Raw genomic sequence first — 16,689 nt, 5'->3', positions numbered from 1 at the left:
GCATAACTTTGGATAACCAGTTGTCGTTCTCAGCTCATGTTTCTAATCCAAAAATGGACCAGCCTCTTCATACATGAGGTCAATGGTCAAAGCCCGATCCATATCTCGAGTACTTCGTACCTCAACTACGGCTCGGCTTGAAATACCTTGCTTCAGGTCTCATGGACGAAAAGCATCGAGCCTATTTTCTGTCCTGGCTCCAAGATGGTGGAATGAACTTCTGCTTGCTGTCCCATCTATTTGCAGAATATTTAAAGGACAACTGACACTGCTCCCTTATTGCCTGACTAATTTAGTACTTATTGTAGGGCACTGTTTATGTTTTTTAACAAACTCTAGCACTTATTGTTTCTAGCACTTATCATTGTTTAAGATAGACCTTATGTATTTTGTACTTATAGGTATCAGCATTCATCCCTGTATTCTACAGTATTCTAGCTCATTGGTATGTTTAATTCTAACCTACTATACTGTACTTGGATATATTCTATGAGTAAATGACAAAGCACTTTTGTAAGTCGCTCTGGATAAGAGCGTCTGCTAAATGCCATAAATGTAAATGTAAACGAGGACACAAACAAGCCTTAATGTTCCTGGACCCTATGAGATGGTGAATCCAAACCTGGCCTGGCCTTCACCTTCACAATCAACCAGTTCTCCAGAAACCTTGCAAATGCTGCCCTCTTGTGAAGAACATGCTCCTCTAGACTCAAGTATATCAAGATATTGTCAATGTGAACTACAATAAAGTCTAATTTGAGTTTTTTTTTTTTTTTTTGGTGTACTCTTCCACAGCATTGTTCCAGGGGAGATGTGGGTTATGACATTCCATCAAGGGCACCCCAAGTTGGAATGTGACAGGGTAAAGCAAGTATATAATATACATGGAAAGTCTCATACTGACTGAGGCCAACTCATGGACAGAAGAATATGGAATTGTTGGAGTGGGATGTGAACTACCCATGGCACTGTAAAGAAGGCTGAAAGCAGCCACCCTACCTGGGACTCAAACGCAGGTCTGACGGGAGCTAAACGTGACCTCTGACTACCAGACCAAAGAGCCATCTCCTTGACACAGCAGCCAGAGCACCCATTTAACCTTCCTAAGTGATGGTCTCCATCACACAATCCTCACCTTCAGAGGATGACAGCCCCCATCACAATGCCTTCACCTCCAAGGAGTGCCCCTGTGCATGACACTGTCCACGTGTCCCTCCGCACACAACTGCTCTTTCTATCAGGGCCACACCCATGGCCCTCAACAGGGGTCCTCACACTGGGCTTCACCATCACCTCACAGCAGGGGCGCATTGGGAGATCAACCTGGCGCACTCTCCCAATGGCCTTGAGCTGATCCCACCACTGCCACCATCGGAGGATGGTATAATCCAAAGGAATCCCAGGATTTACATGTGGTTTTGTGTCAAGGATGGAGTACACGGTTCACTGCACCAAGAGTATAGGACACCTCCAGATAAGTTTAGCATGCCCAATTTATTAGTAAACATTGTGAAAACAAAGAAAAAGGAAATAAATGGTTTTAAAAGTAAACAACAGTTCAGTAGGTCTCTAATGCTTCCTCAAACATTAATCAACAGTCCTATTAATTAAAGTTGGACTAGGCTTCAGTACCAAACTGAAATAGAATTCGATGCTGCTCATTCAGAAGGCAATCATCAACTGAATAAGGCTCCCATCTCACCAACATCTACCTTCTCTTCTACACCCCTTTTCCCGCCCTGGGCTTAACCAATATCTCATGCAGGTGCCTCTAAAGATGAACAATAAAATCAGCCTCAAAATATTACAATGGGTCAATGTCAGTCCTGTGCACCGTTTAATGGCCATTGCATCAAGAGTTTACTGGTAAATCTGAACACTTGTTGACTCATTTGATTTCTTGTCTTTTTATCTCTATAGGTGTTCCTCTTTGGCAGCCCCCCTCTTACCCTTGCATGGTCATAGGCCATTCTGACCTGTAGGAGGGTTGTAGTTGTTCCAGCTTCCACACTTTTGGAACCAGGAGCTCAGGTAAGTCTACTCTCCAGCAGGTGACATGGTGATGGCGTAGGTCTCTGACTTCATCACAGGCACCAGAATCAAGTATACCTGCAATGACAGCAGCATTGGCTCTTCAGTATAATGTTACCAGCAATGCAAACTAAAGAGAGTGTAGAGTGGAATGATCACTACTAATGGTAGTGGGTGGGGCAACATTTAGACGACCAGTGCAATCTGCACAGGAATGATCGGCGCTTCCACAGTAAAGACGGAGACCCCTGTGCAACCTCTGTTGTTTTTCAGTAGCCAAGAGGCAGATCCTGCCCACCTCTTTGGGTTCAGGTAGCTAATTTGTTTACCAGAGTATATGGAGGCAATCTAATTGGGTGGCAATAAGAGCATGCTCGTTCCAGGCTGCGGAAGGTGCTGATGTACGGAACGTGACCGAATATTTTGTACACAGATAGTGTTTTAAATTAACTGAAGGACTGCATCTCCAGTCTCTGCTGTTCTCACATGGTGCTTGTTACAATACACAACATGGAGCCCAGGCTCTAGCCTTCATGGTTATCATGTATAACCACACATCACTCCATGTTCCATCACCCAAAAGCTCCTCAGTAGTCTGTTCACATATAGAACAGTTTATACAGTTTATAGAATACTCCAGACCAGATGCAGACAAAATAAACAAAGAAGGAATCGTCACATCGTGGCATCCAATCCTTAATTTTTAGATTGACTGTTGAGACAGTAACTCTTTCTTGATCACAGGTATTACTCCCAAATTGGTCCATGTCATGGTGGGCCATTATCCAGCAGGAGGGACGCGCCCACTCCTGTTCAGGATCACACCACACCCCTGCCATGCTCATAACCACCCACCTAGTAACCCGACGCACCTGATCCTTATTTCCCTCTTTTGTTATTTATGCCCACAGGTACCCGAAGTCAACACTGCCCATTAGCAGACTGCAGAATGACATGCTTGAATTACCTCGACGCTGACTTCATTGTATGTTTAGTTTTTCTCCTTTTATTGGAGCTATGGACAATAAAGAAGTCTTTATTGCAACCTCACCTCTCGCTCCCTCTGTACTGCCAACGTCACAGTCCATACTTCCAAATCCCTTGTAGGTCCAAGGTGTGCATACAGAAGATAAGACTAAAAACCTAAATGAACAAAATAAAACAATCAGACAAAACATACATAAAAAGCCTAGAATAAATTATCTATCTATCTATCTATCTATCTATCTATCTATCTATCTATCTATCTATCTATCTATCTATCTATCTATCTATCTATCTATCTATCTATCTATCTATCTATCTATCTATCTATCTATCTATCTATCTATATATATCCTTGCAAATTAAAGCAGCCTTTGGGAAGAGACTGTTTAAACAATCACCATGAGTTTAAAACAAGCAGGTTTTTCAGCAAGTGTTTGAAGAGTTTGAACAATGACCCAATTCCCTCTGTTCCGTGTGTGTCTCCTGCAGTGGACTGCTGCTCTGTGCAGGGTTGCTTCCTGCCATGCAGGCTGGCCTGCCAGAATAGGCTCCAGCCCTCTGTCACCCAGAATTGAATTAAATGGCTTAGAAGATGAATGAATGAATGTTTTACCAAGTGTTTTTTTTCCAAGGTTTAGTCATGTTTTTTTGATGGATTATACATGCAACACCAATATATGTTGTGAAGGTATTCATGCAAGTATTAGCCCCAGATGTGCATAGAAGCATTTGCAGATTAGGAAGAAGTGAGCATGTGTGCCTAGTAGATGCTCTTATAAACTGGATGTTGAATGGTGAGTGTATATGGACTTAGGCCTACAAGCTTAACAGTTGCCTTGTGCCAGGAGGCATTACATTTGAGAAGGGGGGAAGCTTTTACATTCTCCATGGCTCAGACTGAATAGGATTAGCAAAAAGGCTTTCAAAAGTCCCTACCATCCAGGACCATGCCCACATCTAGAACACACGGGGGGTATGATCTGGCTAAGATTACACAATAGCAGTATTAAAAATCACTACAGAAGCATTTTCATAAAGAGGACACAAAGATCTATATATATATATATATATATATATATATATATATAAATATATATAAACCAGCCAAAGATTATGTAATGTAGAGTAGGCTAACTGTAATGTCAGTGACCTAGCAATGATTTTTGCCACGGAGCACCTAGCAGAAAGCTCGGTTGTCCGGGGTCAAAAGCTCTGTATGGTATGTTCTTGCCCATCAATGGTAATAATAAATTCCCACTGATACCCCACATCCATTCATGTATACATGTCCTCGGCAGAATAACATTTCATTATGTACTATAATATAACTCAACACTGATAATAATTAGAACAGTGTGGGAAAGAAGCAGGTCTTTATTATAACTAGGACACATAGAGTAAGAAATGATTCCATCTTACTACAGTAAAGGCTAAGAAGAAAATACTTTATAAACTGTCTCATAATCTTGATAAACACGAACAACCAAACAATAAAAAATAATATATGAGCTGATAATATATGATAAATAATAATATCATTATTGTATAAATATAATACTATAATATAGGAGCTGGCCACTTTTAATTCAACTTTGATAATATGACAACATTGTGAGAAACACAATCACCCTGATCACATTGTTATAACTTTTATTAATTTTGGAATCAAATTCATCCAGCTGTCTGACACCCACTGTGTGAGCTACAGGAGTGTAGTGTTCTGCATGCTAATATCGCTACTCTGGTGAAAGTGGTCCTTCTGCTAGTGGAGAGCAAGCTGCATGTTTGTGTCCTGAATATGTGCGAAAAAGTCCTAGAAATTACAAGACCTAGAAATGTGCTGATATTTACATGATTTACACTGTCATTCTTTTGTAAGAAAAATCGAGTTGTCTGTGTTCTCCTGTATCATCTCTCTCTATCCGATGTCACTGACACTGTTGACAGTGTCATGGTATCTGAACAATTGCAGGCTAATGTTTAGAAGGGAACAGCTGCTTTTTAGTCTACCATAATAGCAAGGGATGCAGGAACACTCTGGTTTCATGCCAAAAGACAATGCAGTAGTGGGCCAGCTTTCACATGTCTTCATGTCCCAGAAATGCCTATGGACAGTACAATGGTACTGCAATGGTACTGCCTATGGACAGTACCATTGTAATACATTGTAATACATTTTACTGTAAACATTAAAGTTTTTCCTGGGCCTGTTGTTAAGCAAAATCAGTGCCATCAAGTTCATGGTATGATCACAAAGGGATTTCATTCTTCCAGCTCTGACCTGTAACATAAACGATATCTAGCTGTGTGTAAGAGGATCACTTTTTTTGTGCTATTGCTTCAGAGGTTGAATCTAACCACACCCTGAATGCAGCACCTTACTGTATAAATGGCTTCTGAACGTGCCGTTCTGCACATCATCTTTACCTTCTGCCAAGATGCTGAATGTCCTCTGCTTTCTTGCTTTTGCGACACTTGGTAAGTTGTGATTGAGTATTGATGCAAAGTGAGTGTTGATTTTATCTGTTGTCCATGGCTATTAAATAAGCATTACATGATTATTTCAGCATTCATAGAAGTTTAAAATAGTGCTTTTGTCAAATGCTTTTTTTTCCAGAATTATATACAGCACATCAAAATTACCCACAATAGCCTTCCACAGGGCATAATTCCAGGCCTTAATCACCTGTAACTCTAAAATCAAGAATTTCAGATAATAACCCCCACACCATTTAAAACTACTGTAAATGCTGATTTAAAAAAAAAAGGTTTTACTCTGCAGCATTTCTTCAACATTTGGCTAGGAAGATAAATGTTGTTGGTCTAGTCTGCTGTGTGTGGACAATATTGTGCATACATTTCCGCGTTAGTGTTGGGGCAGACTGTTCCAGCCAAACAGAACCGGATTGTTGGTGGTGGTTTGGCCAGTCCCAACACCTGGAAATGGCAGGTAAATACTGTGGTGCAGTATAATCATGACATTTAGACCTCCATACTATATAGCTTGCATTCCACACCTCATTTCTTGGGATCTTGTCATATGGTGTATGTTTTTTGTTCCTTTTTGAATGTTGTTCATTTGTTAAGGCCTCTCTACGAGTTCAAAGCGGGACTTGCTACAACCACGTCTGTGGTGGAGTTCTGATCAGAAAGCAGTGGGTGCTGACCACTGCCCAGTGTGTAGACCAGTAAGTGAAGCTCTTGTGGTACTGTCTTGTGTGCGGAAAAACGGTGTCCCCATACACTGGTCAACTTCTCTCTCTGTCACTTTCCCATGCAGCCTTGTAGTGTCCATGGTTGTGCTGGGAGACTATGATCTGATCACGAGCGAGAATTCCAGGGAGCAGTACTATGCAGTGAGCGCCATCTACATCCACCCCAACTGGAACCGCAACCTGGCTGATGGGTCTGTCGTACACAGTACACTTTGTGTGCTTGTGTGAACTCAATCAGAAGATGAGCTCACACGTTAGACTTTTCTCATTTGACTTATTGCATCATTATCAGTGTCTCTGTAAGTCTGTGATGAAAAAAATGACAATGACAATGACAGGTTGCTCTTTTGATCCCAGGAACGATATCGCTCTGATCCGTCTGAGCTCGGATGTCATTCTAAACTCCTACGTGCAGCTGGGTACTCTGCCCACCAGCAGCCAGACTCTTTCTGGTAGTGTCTGCTATACGACCGGCTGGGGAGTCACACAGAGTGAGGAGCAGTTTTGTGTCTTTAGAGCAGAGTTTCTCAGTCCAGTCTGCAGGAATCCTGTGCCAGTCCAGGAGTTTGTTTCGTTCCAGTTCCTTATAGATCTGAGCCAGGTAAATCAAGAGCTGCAGAACTCTCTATTACCTGGCTAAGGTGTGAAGAGAACTGGAAGAGAAAAAAGGCTGGTCTGGCTAGCATTCCTGAGGACTGGACTGGCAAACACAGGGTAAGCCATACCTTGTGGACCTCCACACAGTCCACATTTTTGTACCTCGTAAGCTCCCAACAAACCTGAGTCAGTAAACAGACAGTGAATCCTTGCTCAGTCATGCTTGGGGCTGGCAGAGAGCCAAAATGCAGCCTGTCTGGTGTTCCCCAAGGACAGTATTAAGAACCTCTGTCTCGCAGCAAGGATGCAACTTGAGCACTGGCTGGTTCATCATGGCTCGAGCCCCTTTCGTTTCTGTTACCAGTTGAAAGCTGAGAGTGCCAGTTCATGACTGTGTCCTCTTCCCCTGCCTTCTGCATGTAGCTGGAGGCCTTTACTCTGCCATCCTAAAGGAGGCCTCCCTGGCTGTACTGGATTATGGTACCTGCTCTTCCAGTACCCACTGGGGCAGCGTCGTTAAACCCAACATGATCTGTGCTGGTGGTGGAACCAATGCTGCTTGCACTGTACGAGAAGTTTGCTTTATTTCATCCTTTTATATTACATTTACCAATTTCCAGTTCTGTGATTCTCATGGCTGCTAACTGGAAAATACTTTGCACTCAACTTGGGTTCTCTCACTACAGGGTGATTCTGGAGGCCCTCTGAACTGCCAGGTTGGTAATACCTATGTTGTGCATGGACTCGTCAGTTTTGTGTCTGCTGCTGGCTGCAACACCATCAATAAACCAACAGTCTTCACCCGAGTGTCTAACTATCTGCCCTGGATTCAGAGTGTGAGTACATATGAGCTCTTTAATTGTAAACATAATAATACATGTTCTGCAACTATAATGGCTATTATTCTGTTGCTTCTATGGTGATTTGGACAACAAACCATATTAATTATTGGGAGACAAATCCAGTCTATTATGTTTCTGTCAACACTAGATTGCCGGCTAAATTGAATGCAACAAGGGTAATGCTCTCCTCATCTGGAAAAACCCTGTGGATGGCTTTTTCTATTTTGAATCAACAGTTCCTCCACCATTACAACCAATGTTGTGTGTGGCTTGTAGAAAAATAAAATTTAGATTCACAGCTTATCTCTGTGTTTTCCTTTCTGTTGGTCAGATAACTCTTTTTATTTTTAGTGAGCTCATAATGTATACTTTAAACTCCATTCTATCACACCATCTCTTGCCATTCTACTTGCTATAAAGCTGAAGGCCAAAGTCACCAACTTGGTACACAGTCCCCTATATAGGAAGAAACCTAACAGGTTTTGTTTATACCACCTTTAATTAAAAGAAAAACAAAAACAAAACAAACAACAAACAAAACAAAACAAAAAAACTATCGCAAAATCATAATATACAAGCTGATGAAATGGTAAGAGAGGTTCACTTTGCGTCGTAAACCCACACTGGATGGCTCGTGTTTGTGCACCTCTCAATGGCCTTCACCAGCTGCATTGTACGTAGGGGTTACAAGGCCCAGGTCTTCCTGCCCAACACTCTCCCTCCTGGCACGCCCAGGCGTCTGGTGCAACATATGCCAGGTCTGGTCTACCATTAATCACACCCATTTTCCAGGCATCTGCTCCTCTGTTGCAGGCCATACCAAACTGGGCGCAGGCTGCTGCTTTCGGTCTGCCACGCTGCCATGCTGTACTCCACCCTGCTGGGCTCTGGGGGGCCTGTGGTAGCACATTAGCTGTGATTGAGAGCCAGAGACCAATGGAAAAAGATTTGAGAGCTGCAGGGTGCTGGCGGGTTGGTTTTTGGATCAAGATGTAGTGCCTTTTAAAAACAAACAAACAAGCAAGCAAGCAAGCAAGCAAACAGGTAAACCAAAGAAATCAGACTAAACACACCACTCTTTCATATTTGCTGGAGATACTCACCTCCTCCCAAAAGTTGTAAATCACTCAGGGTTTCGTACATTGATAATAAACAGCAGACTGACAGTAGGACAGATCTTGTAAGGGTGACAAAATGAAATGCCATTCAGTGAAGCTTTTTATTATCAAAAACTTTATTTATCAAACAAAAAGAATGCACCATTGAAATAACATTTCTATATAAAAAAGAACCATTAGACTGTTCTACAGTGCGTTACAAAACCAGCAATAGTATACAACGTTGTGGGTAGAAACAGCCAAGGGGGTGTTCTCACGTTAGGTGTGCAACGTTCTCCCCTCCCTTTAAATAGCAACAAAACAGACACTTTAATAGCTCAATGACTACTCTAATTTGGTTAACAATGCTAAAATTGAACAATTTAAGGATGGAGTCAAAATACATATAAGAAGATGTATTCTTCTCACCTTATTACTTCTGTTAGAAAGAACCACCTCAGGTTAAATAAGAGTAGAAAATGCTCATGTCACAGTATTGATGTGGTGGTAACCTGCATCTTGCTTATGTTTTTTCCTCAAAGGATTCAATTACTAGTGGGGTGGTGAATCATTTTTCCAGTCAAAATTTACACATTTTCAGATCAGTGTAAAATCCCATCTTACCAGTCATGTAGCTCATGAACTAAGAGTGCTATCTAGAAGGTTTCTGCTAACTGGACCACCATAGCCACCTGATGACTAAACGAGACTGACTCAGTTCCCCATCGTCATAACACAGCAGTCTGTCTGAGAGGATTTCATCCTGGGAACCATGTGAGGACCGAAAACAACGAGCCCAAACTATTGTTTTAAGCAAAAGAAAACGTGAGTTCCAAAATCAGTGGTTTTTGACAACCAAACTTCTGTATGACTCTTTCTTGAATGTAATACATCATATTAGTCCAAGCATGGTTCTTTCTTTTCCTGTGCTCAACATTAATCACACGACAGAGATTTCTAGACCGGTACAGACACTGGCTTTGGACTGTTGGACCATTACAAGGTCTACACGTCACTGAGACGCAACTGTATTGCCAATAAAGTCTAGTTCAGCGCACATGACTGAAGCTGTTTTCAACACTCCTGCTGGGGCTAATTTCAGAGAGCACTCACTGGACTCATTTTTTTGTTTGTTTGTTTTGATTGACTAAATAAACCTATGGAATGCACACACTGCCTTCATAAATTATAAAGAGAGGAACAATCTAAACAATATATTAAATTTTGTGGTAAAAACCCTGTCCATGCCCACAACCCACTCACCCACCCACACCAAAAAGACCCGAAACCCACCCAAACCCAAAAACCTTTCACTAATGATTTCCCCTTCAATTGTTCTATGGAACTGTACATTAAAAAAAAAAAAAACCCCAAAAAAACCCCAACAATTTTCTTGTGTTGCTATGGTGATCATTTGTCCATGGGAAAGTACACATGTATAGCATACGAGCTCAGGCGCATCAAATTTGGGGCCATGCCTCCGTTGGTCTCTGAGCTGATAGAACATTGGATCTCCTGTTTGAGCTACAGTTGTTTTTGGAGTGTGTATATCTTCCAGATTTAGACAAGTAATAATAAAAAAAAAAACCCAACATAAATATGTAAGGAATGAGACCCAAAAGAAAGAAAGGAAAAGCTATAGGCACATACCAGCATTTCTGTCTCTCTTCATCACATAAAGAAAAAGGTTTTAATGGCATATAGAGAAAAAAAAGGGAACACAAGAGGAAGAGACCATGTTAACACTGCAGTGGGCTTGCTCTTAATGTAACTCTTCTCCACCAACTGGACTCACCCTTTGCACCCCCCCCCCACCACCTGGACTCACCCGTTATCCCCCTCTTCTCCACCACCTGGACTCACTCGCCACCACCCATTTGTCCACCATTAAAATGGGAGGGGACAGTAAAGTGTAGTAGGGGCTGAGGGGGTGTGGCTGCGCTTGTTAGCCACATTTGTTCTGCTTTCCCTCCTTCGGCTGTTCCCTCCCCCCCCCCTCCTCCATTTTCTACCCTTCCATCATCCAGAGGAAGAGGGCGAAACAGAACATCGGCCGTCACTTCCACACTGACTGGCCATTTCCCCCCAGCCTAGAGCGTCTTTCTCTCGGGAATGATTTTCGGATTTTAATGATTCTGAACGTGTTTTTGTGTGATCCGGACACAACGCATGGAGCGGCTACGAGCTGCAAAAGTCTTTTTGTTCTTGTTTTTTTCTCTTTTTAACAGTCCTCAAAAATAGTTGTAGCCTTTACTGAACCGATCGATGTAAAAAATATATACATTGTAATAAATGTACATAAATTAAGCATTTGTTTTCACAGTAAAATGACCTCTTGGTAATAGTAACAGTTTTGCAACAATATTGGTCAGGTGTAAGACTGGAAAACAGAGGTATATATGTAACAAAACTGTTTATTTTAGCCACGAGATGCAGTCTTGCCTGGTCCAGAGGAACCATTGATGGTTCAGAGCTAAAATAAAGGACCACTGAGTGCGGGTGCGATCACAAACTCATTTAGTTTCACCTCTTTTCAGGAAGCAGTATATAAGCCACACTGAATAATCTGCGTGTTGAGGAAACTGGGTAGGAAGAACCTGGCAAGATGTTGGTGAGGTGATATCGTTGATTTAGAAGCTTGTTGTTCTGGCAAAAACCAGAAAGCGATGACCTTAGCGGTGGGGTGGGGCAGAGGACAGGCACCGAGGCAGATGTGTGGGAGGTTCAGAGGCTGGAATCTCTTCCCCAGCTTCTGGTGGCCAGAGCTGCAGGTGGACTCAAGGCTTCTACAGCGAGCCGACAAACACAAGCTGGCCATGATCGCAACGCCAGCTGCAGCAGGCCAAGCAGATGACACATCGCAAAACATCCAGGAAAAACCATGGTGGAGGAAACTTGGCCAAAGAAGGTGGCCCAGTATCAGAACTCCAAACAGAGCTCAGTCTAAACAACATAAAAACATCCTGGGAGTCTTTTGTATGATTTTTAATTTTTTTTTTGTGTGTGATGGAGGACTGGATGAAACCTGGTGGCAAGGGAGTGTGAGATCCGGGAGGGTCCGGAAGGGGTCTGGCCCAGTTCGAGGTACAGCACTCGCCCGTGTGAGTTGGAGTTCTGGTGTGCGGGTTCCGGGGCACATGCACTATGCCCCACGCGTTAAAAAGCCGAGCCTGTGATGGCATTTAGCTGCTTCATAAGGCCCTCTAGACTCGCCATCTGTTCACTCAGGTCATCTTGTTCATACACCTGGAAAAGAAGAAGAAAAAACCAAATGCCATCAAAGCCATTTATGAACGATGAACACCACTCATACCTATGAATTTTTGTCCATATTTAAACATTTATGAATGCATAACCACAACTGAGTTTTTTAATAAAGGACATTAACACGATTTAACAGTCACATTACTAAAGACAAGTACCAATCCCACTGTTTCCCTGCTAAAACCCACCCAGAACCTCATCACCTGGTTTGTTTGTTTCATAGCTCCACTCGGATATGTGCAGCTCACTCTGCATTCGTATGAGCCAGTGGAAGCATCTAGCTGAGTGTGGCTTATGGAAGCTTTTGACCTTATGGTACCAATTTGCACCAATTAGGCTCATTCAAAAAAAAAAAAAAAAAAAAAGGAACATAACATTCATATAACTGCTTCACCCGAATGACCTCAGCAAGCGATGAAATACAATTTTCCACATTTGGCCACTGGCTACTTGTATTTACATCAACATAAATGCTTTACGCAAAGATCCATGCATTGCTTAAGAAATCAAAATGCATGAATTTTGTTCATTTTGTCATCCTCTACAGGTATGTAAGCATTCAGTAATTCATATGTAATAATACTAAATTCCATTTATAATTCAGTAATTCATATTGCTTTATTTAGGTTCCATGCAAATAAGCAGAACTGTTCTCGTGAACTTTCTGTTCATTGCTAATCTATTTGCACATAAAGTTGCTGCTGAGAGATTTGTGGTTGACTCATTTTAGACACTACTCTGTATCATCGGTCCTGTCCTTCAAATGCTTCAAATGTCATTAACTGTTCTGTGGCCCCACTACGTCAGATGGGTTTCATTTTCCTGCCCTTACGCTTCCATGCATGACTCCATGGTGAGTACAGAACCTGAGAGAGACCCTTTTAGGAGGTCAGTGGACTAAAGAGCATGGCTTTCATTACATGAGGAAATTTGAGGCATTCCCATCCAGGGACCTCAAGTCAAAGACTCATAATAATAATAATGATAATAATAATAATACTAAATTCCATTTATATTGTGCCTTTCACAAACCTAATGATGCTTTACATTGGGGAAAAGACCTGGGAAGAATAATGTGCAGTAAAGAGGAAAAGTAAAAGTTTTCAGCTGCAGTCTAAAGGAAGACAAAGTAGAACAGTTATGAAGAGACTGTAGCAGAGTCTTCCAAAGTTTAGGAGCAGCAGCGCTGAAGGGTCTGCCACCCTGGGTTGTGAGTCGAGTTTGTGGGGCACCAAGAAGACCAGAGCTAGAGGATCTAAGGATGCGAGAGGGATAGTATAATAGAACGAGCTCAGAGAGAAAGGGAGGAGCAAGACCATGAAGAACTTTGAAAGTTAGAAATAAAATTGTATACTTAATAGAGATGACAGGGAGCCAATGTAGTTGCTGGAGGCCTGGTGTGATGTGTGCAGTACATTTGGTAGATGTAAGGACTCTAACTATTCATTTTTGGATGTACTGAAGATGAATTTAACATGGAGACCATAAAAAAGAGGGTTACAATAATCTAGGTGAGAAAAAAGGCATTTATCAATCTTCTTGCATCATCACTGAGCATGGGGCGAAGGCGTGTAATGCTGCACAGATGATACAATGCAGTTTTGGTGAGTGACTTGATATGGGACTCAAAGCTGAGTGATGAATCAAATAGAAAAACAAGGTTTTTACAATAGTAACTTGAGCTGATCTAATAGTAATACCATCAACATCAATAGTGATACTGGAAAGTAGCGATTTATGCCCTAAAAATCTCGTTTTATCAGCATTAAGTAGTGCAGAGTTTTAGATCTGTGATACATGAACTCAATATCTGGGCAAAACCTGTGGGCGAAGCAGTGCTAATATACATTTGAATGTCATCAGCATACCTGTGGAATTTCACGCCAAGCTTGCAAATGATCTGGACTAGTGGAGAAATATATAAAATGAAAAGAAGAGAACCAAGGACAGATCCCTGGGGCATTCCATGAGCAACAAAGCCAATGGTTGATTTGTGTGAACCTACTGAAATGAACTGCTGTCTATTAGTAAAATATTATATGAAATTAGTAACCAATTAAGAAGTAAGACAGTAATACCAATATTAGTCTGTCGTGATTTACAGTATCAAAAGCTGCTGCAAGATCCAGAAGAACTAAAAAGCTGTGGAACCCAACATCAGTTGAAAACAGCAAATCTTTAACAACTCTCAATATACTCAGTACTGTGCAGAGTGAGAAAGAAAGAATGAAAGGGCTCGTACAGATTATTTCTTAAGAGAAAAGCTTGAGGTTGTGAGGCTGCAACTCCTTCCATGACTTTGGCTAGGTAAGGAAGACAGGAGATGGGTCTGAAATGGGCCAGTGAGGATGGAGCTCACCTAGCTTTCTTAAGTATGCATATAACATCTGCAATTTTTAGAGACGGGGGATGGTGCCTAATGAAAAACCCAGATTAATCACATTATCATGGGAATGGAAGGAGCAGAGAAGACATAGCAGCTGGAGCTGGGTAATAATGTCAGAGATGAATCCAGGTTGGCAAAGACAGAGAGACAACTCTCAGGATTTTGAGGGACAGGAACCTGCGACAGAGAAGACCAAGTTGCCATTAGGAAATGCTGGCAAATTTTGTTAACTTTATCCTGAAAAATAAAAAAAATGCTTGACATGGAACAGGGGAGTTGGGAGCGGATGAGGAGGGAGCTAGAAGGAATTTATTTATGGTGTGAGAGTTTGGGGCCCATGACGGCCACTATTATCATGTTAGAATAGCAAGAAGAATGGGCAGTATTTACAGCATCCGTGTATTTGGAGACTCAGTGAAGAGGAAAGGATGAGCAGCGAGGCTCGTTTTCTTGCACAGGTGCACAAGGTGGCTCACTTTCACAGCTCTGGTTTTCACAGCTCTGGGCTGTGGGGGGAGCCATGGAGAGGAGTGAATGGCAGGGATTTGTCTGGTCCTGAGAGCAGTGTGAGTCCAACAGCAACCGTGTTGTTGGAGACTGTGGCCGAGTCATCAGGTGAGAACAGCTTAGAAATATCTGGTAGGGATGAAGTCTGAAGAGAGGTAGGGAGAGTATGAGGGTTGATGGGTTTTTATTTTCTGGATATTACGGAAAGAAACAGTTGATTTGCCAAGAGATTTAGGGGATGTCACACCGAAACACCATTCAATAAGCTTATGGTCAGAAAAAACTAAATATTTTTAAGTCCAGAGGTGCAGAGCAAATCAAGTGTGCGACTGTGACTGTGTGTGGGGAAATCAACATGCTGAATGAGACCACAACACTCAAGAACACCCGAGAGCTCAGTAGAGAATACACATCTAGTATCAACATGAATATTAAAGTCACCCAGTAACACAACAGCAGAGCAAGTGGATGAGGCTACTGTGAGTTATTAACTTGGACAAAAAAAAAACTGGACAGATTTGGGAGGATGATTGAACTGTAGCAGCAATGTAGTAGGAGAAAAAACCTTCAAAGCTGTACATTCGCATCATGAAACGCCTCTTCTTCCTCCTTGTCGACCTGGGCATAGGCACCTTCATCGCTCTAAACCTTCAGACATTCTCTTCGCATTCAATGTACAGTGGAGTGATATTTAGACACATGACATAATGAATGTTTTAAAGTATTTTGTGTAATAGCTCGGAGCTAATGTGTTTTTAAATGTCCTGGATTTTGATTTTTAAAAGTTCACATATGACTGGCAATTTACTCTCTTTTCCCCCTGACAAATGAGCTGAACTTCCGTGAAGGAGGAGAGGGAGCTAAACACCTGCTGCACACTGGGATCTTTCCTGCGGTCGGACGTCCCGACATCAGATCCCTATCGCCTTACATTCTAACAAACTGCATGTTATGCTTTTGGGGTTTTTTGGCAAAAAAACAAACAAACCACGCAGCTATTTTGGCTTTCCTGATCCATCAAGGTCCGCCTGTGCACGTCACTCCTCCACCTTCAAAAGACGGTAACAGAACGGCTCGGGTTTACCGTCGCCGCCTCTCTCCAAAACATTCCAGTGATACGGAGAAATAGAAACAAGCCACCCTGTCCCCAGGCATGGGCTGGCTGAGAGGGGGTGGGCGAGGAGCTGAATAAGTGGCTGATGGGTGTCAGTGTGTTTATCTGGAGAGCTTTGCTCGCCTGCTCCGTCTGCCGCAGAGGAAAGGCCACACCAATTACAAAAAAATGGGAAACGGAGAGATGGCACCTGACCTTTAGTGCCCGCAATCTGCTCCCCTGACCCCCGCTGCGGTTTTCTCATTACTCCTTCTCTCGCTTTCTCTCTTTCTGCGTCTCCCCAGCTCTGCATTTGTCTGTCTGTCTGCATCTCTGCACAGTCAAGCCGCGCCTGATAACGTATGCACATGTGCTGTGATATTCGCACTGATTCGTACTGCAGTATTAATATCTAACCTTTTTCTTAGAGTTTCCTAATTTCACTGCTGCCATAGCAACAACTGGCAATACAAACAGATATGCCATTAATGCCGTGTCCATTAATATCAAAATGCCTCGCCACCGGAAACGACAAATCCTTCATTCTGATGGTCAGACGGTGTTCAACAGACTGATCTGTAAGCCTTCTCTTGGTTTCTCCAGTGTAAAGTTGATTACATCTCTTACCAGTAATACAGTAGAAAACTCCTGCAGTAGTGCATGAGGAGGA

General features: G+C 42.3%; 2 protein-coding genes across 3 annotated transcripts in view; one reads left to right on the top strand and one right to left on the bottom strand.

The window, feature by feature from the left end:
- The first annotated feature begins 1,251 nt into the window (after nt 1-1,251).
- LOC113590533 (elastase-1-like) lies at nt 1,252-8,668 on the top strand. The gene is made up of 8 exons (XM_027030700.2): nt 1,252-1,381; nt 5,889-5,968; nt 6,106-6,206; nt 6,299-6,424; nt 6,591-6,724; nt 7,254-7,396; nt 7,517-7,666; nt 8,486-8,668. The coding sequence occupies exons 1-8, from the start codon at nt 1,252-1,254 to the stop codon at nt 8,666-8,668; spliced, it is 1,047 nt and encodes a 348-aa protein (XP_026886501.2).
- Nucleotides 8,669-10,783: 2,115 nt separating this feature from the next.
- The window catches only part of dcc (DCC netrin 1 receptor), a 212,284-nt gene continuing 206,378 nt past the window's right edge, over nt 10,784-16,689 (bottom strand). For both annotated transcript variants that reach the window (XM_035526723.1, XM_035526724.1), the window contains exon 29: nt 10,784-12,015. In XM_035526723.1, coding sequence (XP_035382616.1) covers nt 11,926-12,015 — 90 coding nt within the window. In that variant the 3' untranslated portion in view covers nt 10,784-11,925. The remainder of the gene's footprint in view (nt 12,016-16,689) is intronic.

The sequence above is a fragment of the Electrophorus electricus genome, chromosome 6, assembly GCF_013358815.1.
Source record: "Electrophorus electricus isolate fEleEle1 chromosome 6, fEleEle1.pri, whole genome shotgun sequence".
Classification (NCBI taxonomy): domain Eukaryota; kingdom Metazoa; phylum Chordata; class Actinopteri; order Gymnotiformes; family Gymnotidae; genus Electrophorus; species Electrophorus electricus.
This window is presented reverse-complemented; position numbering and strand designations above follow the sequence as displayed.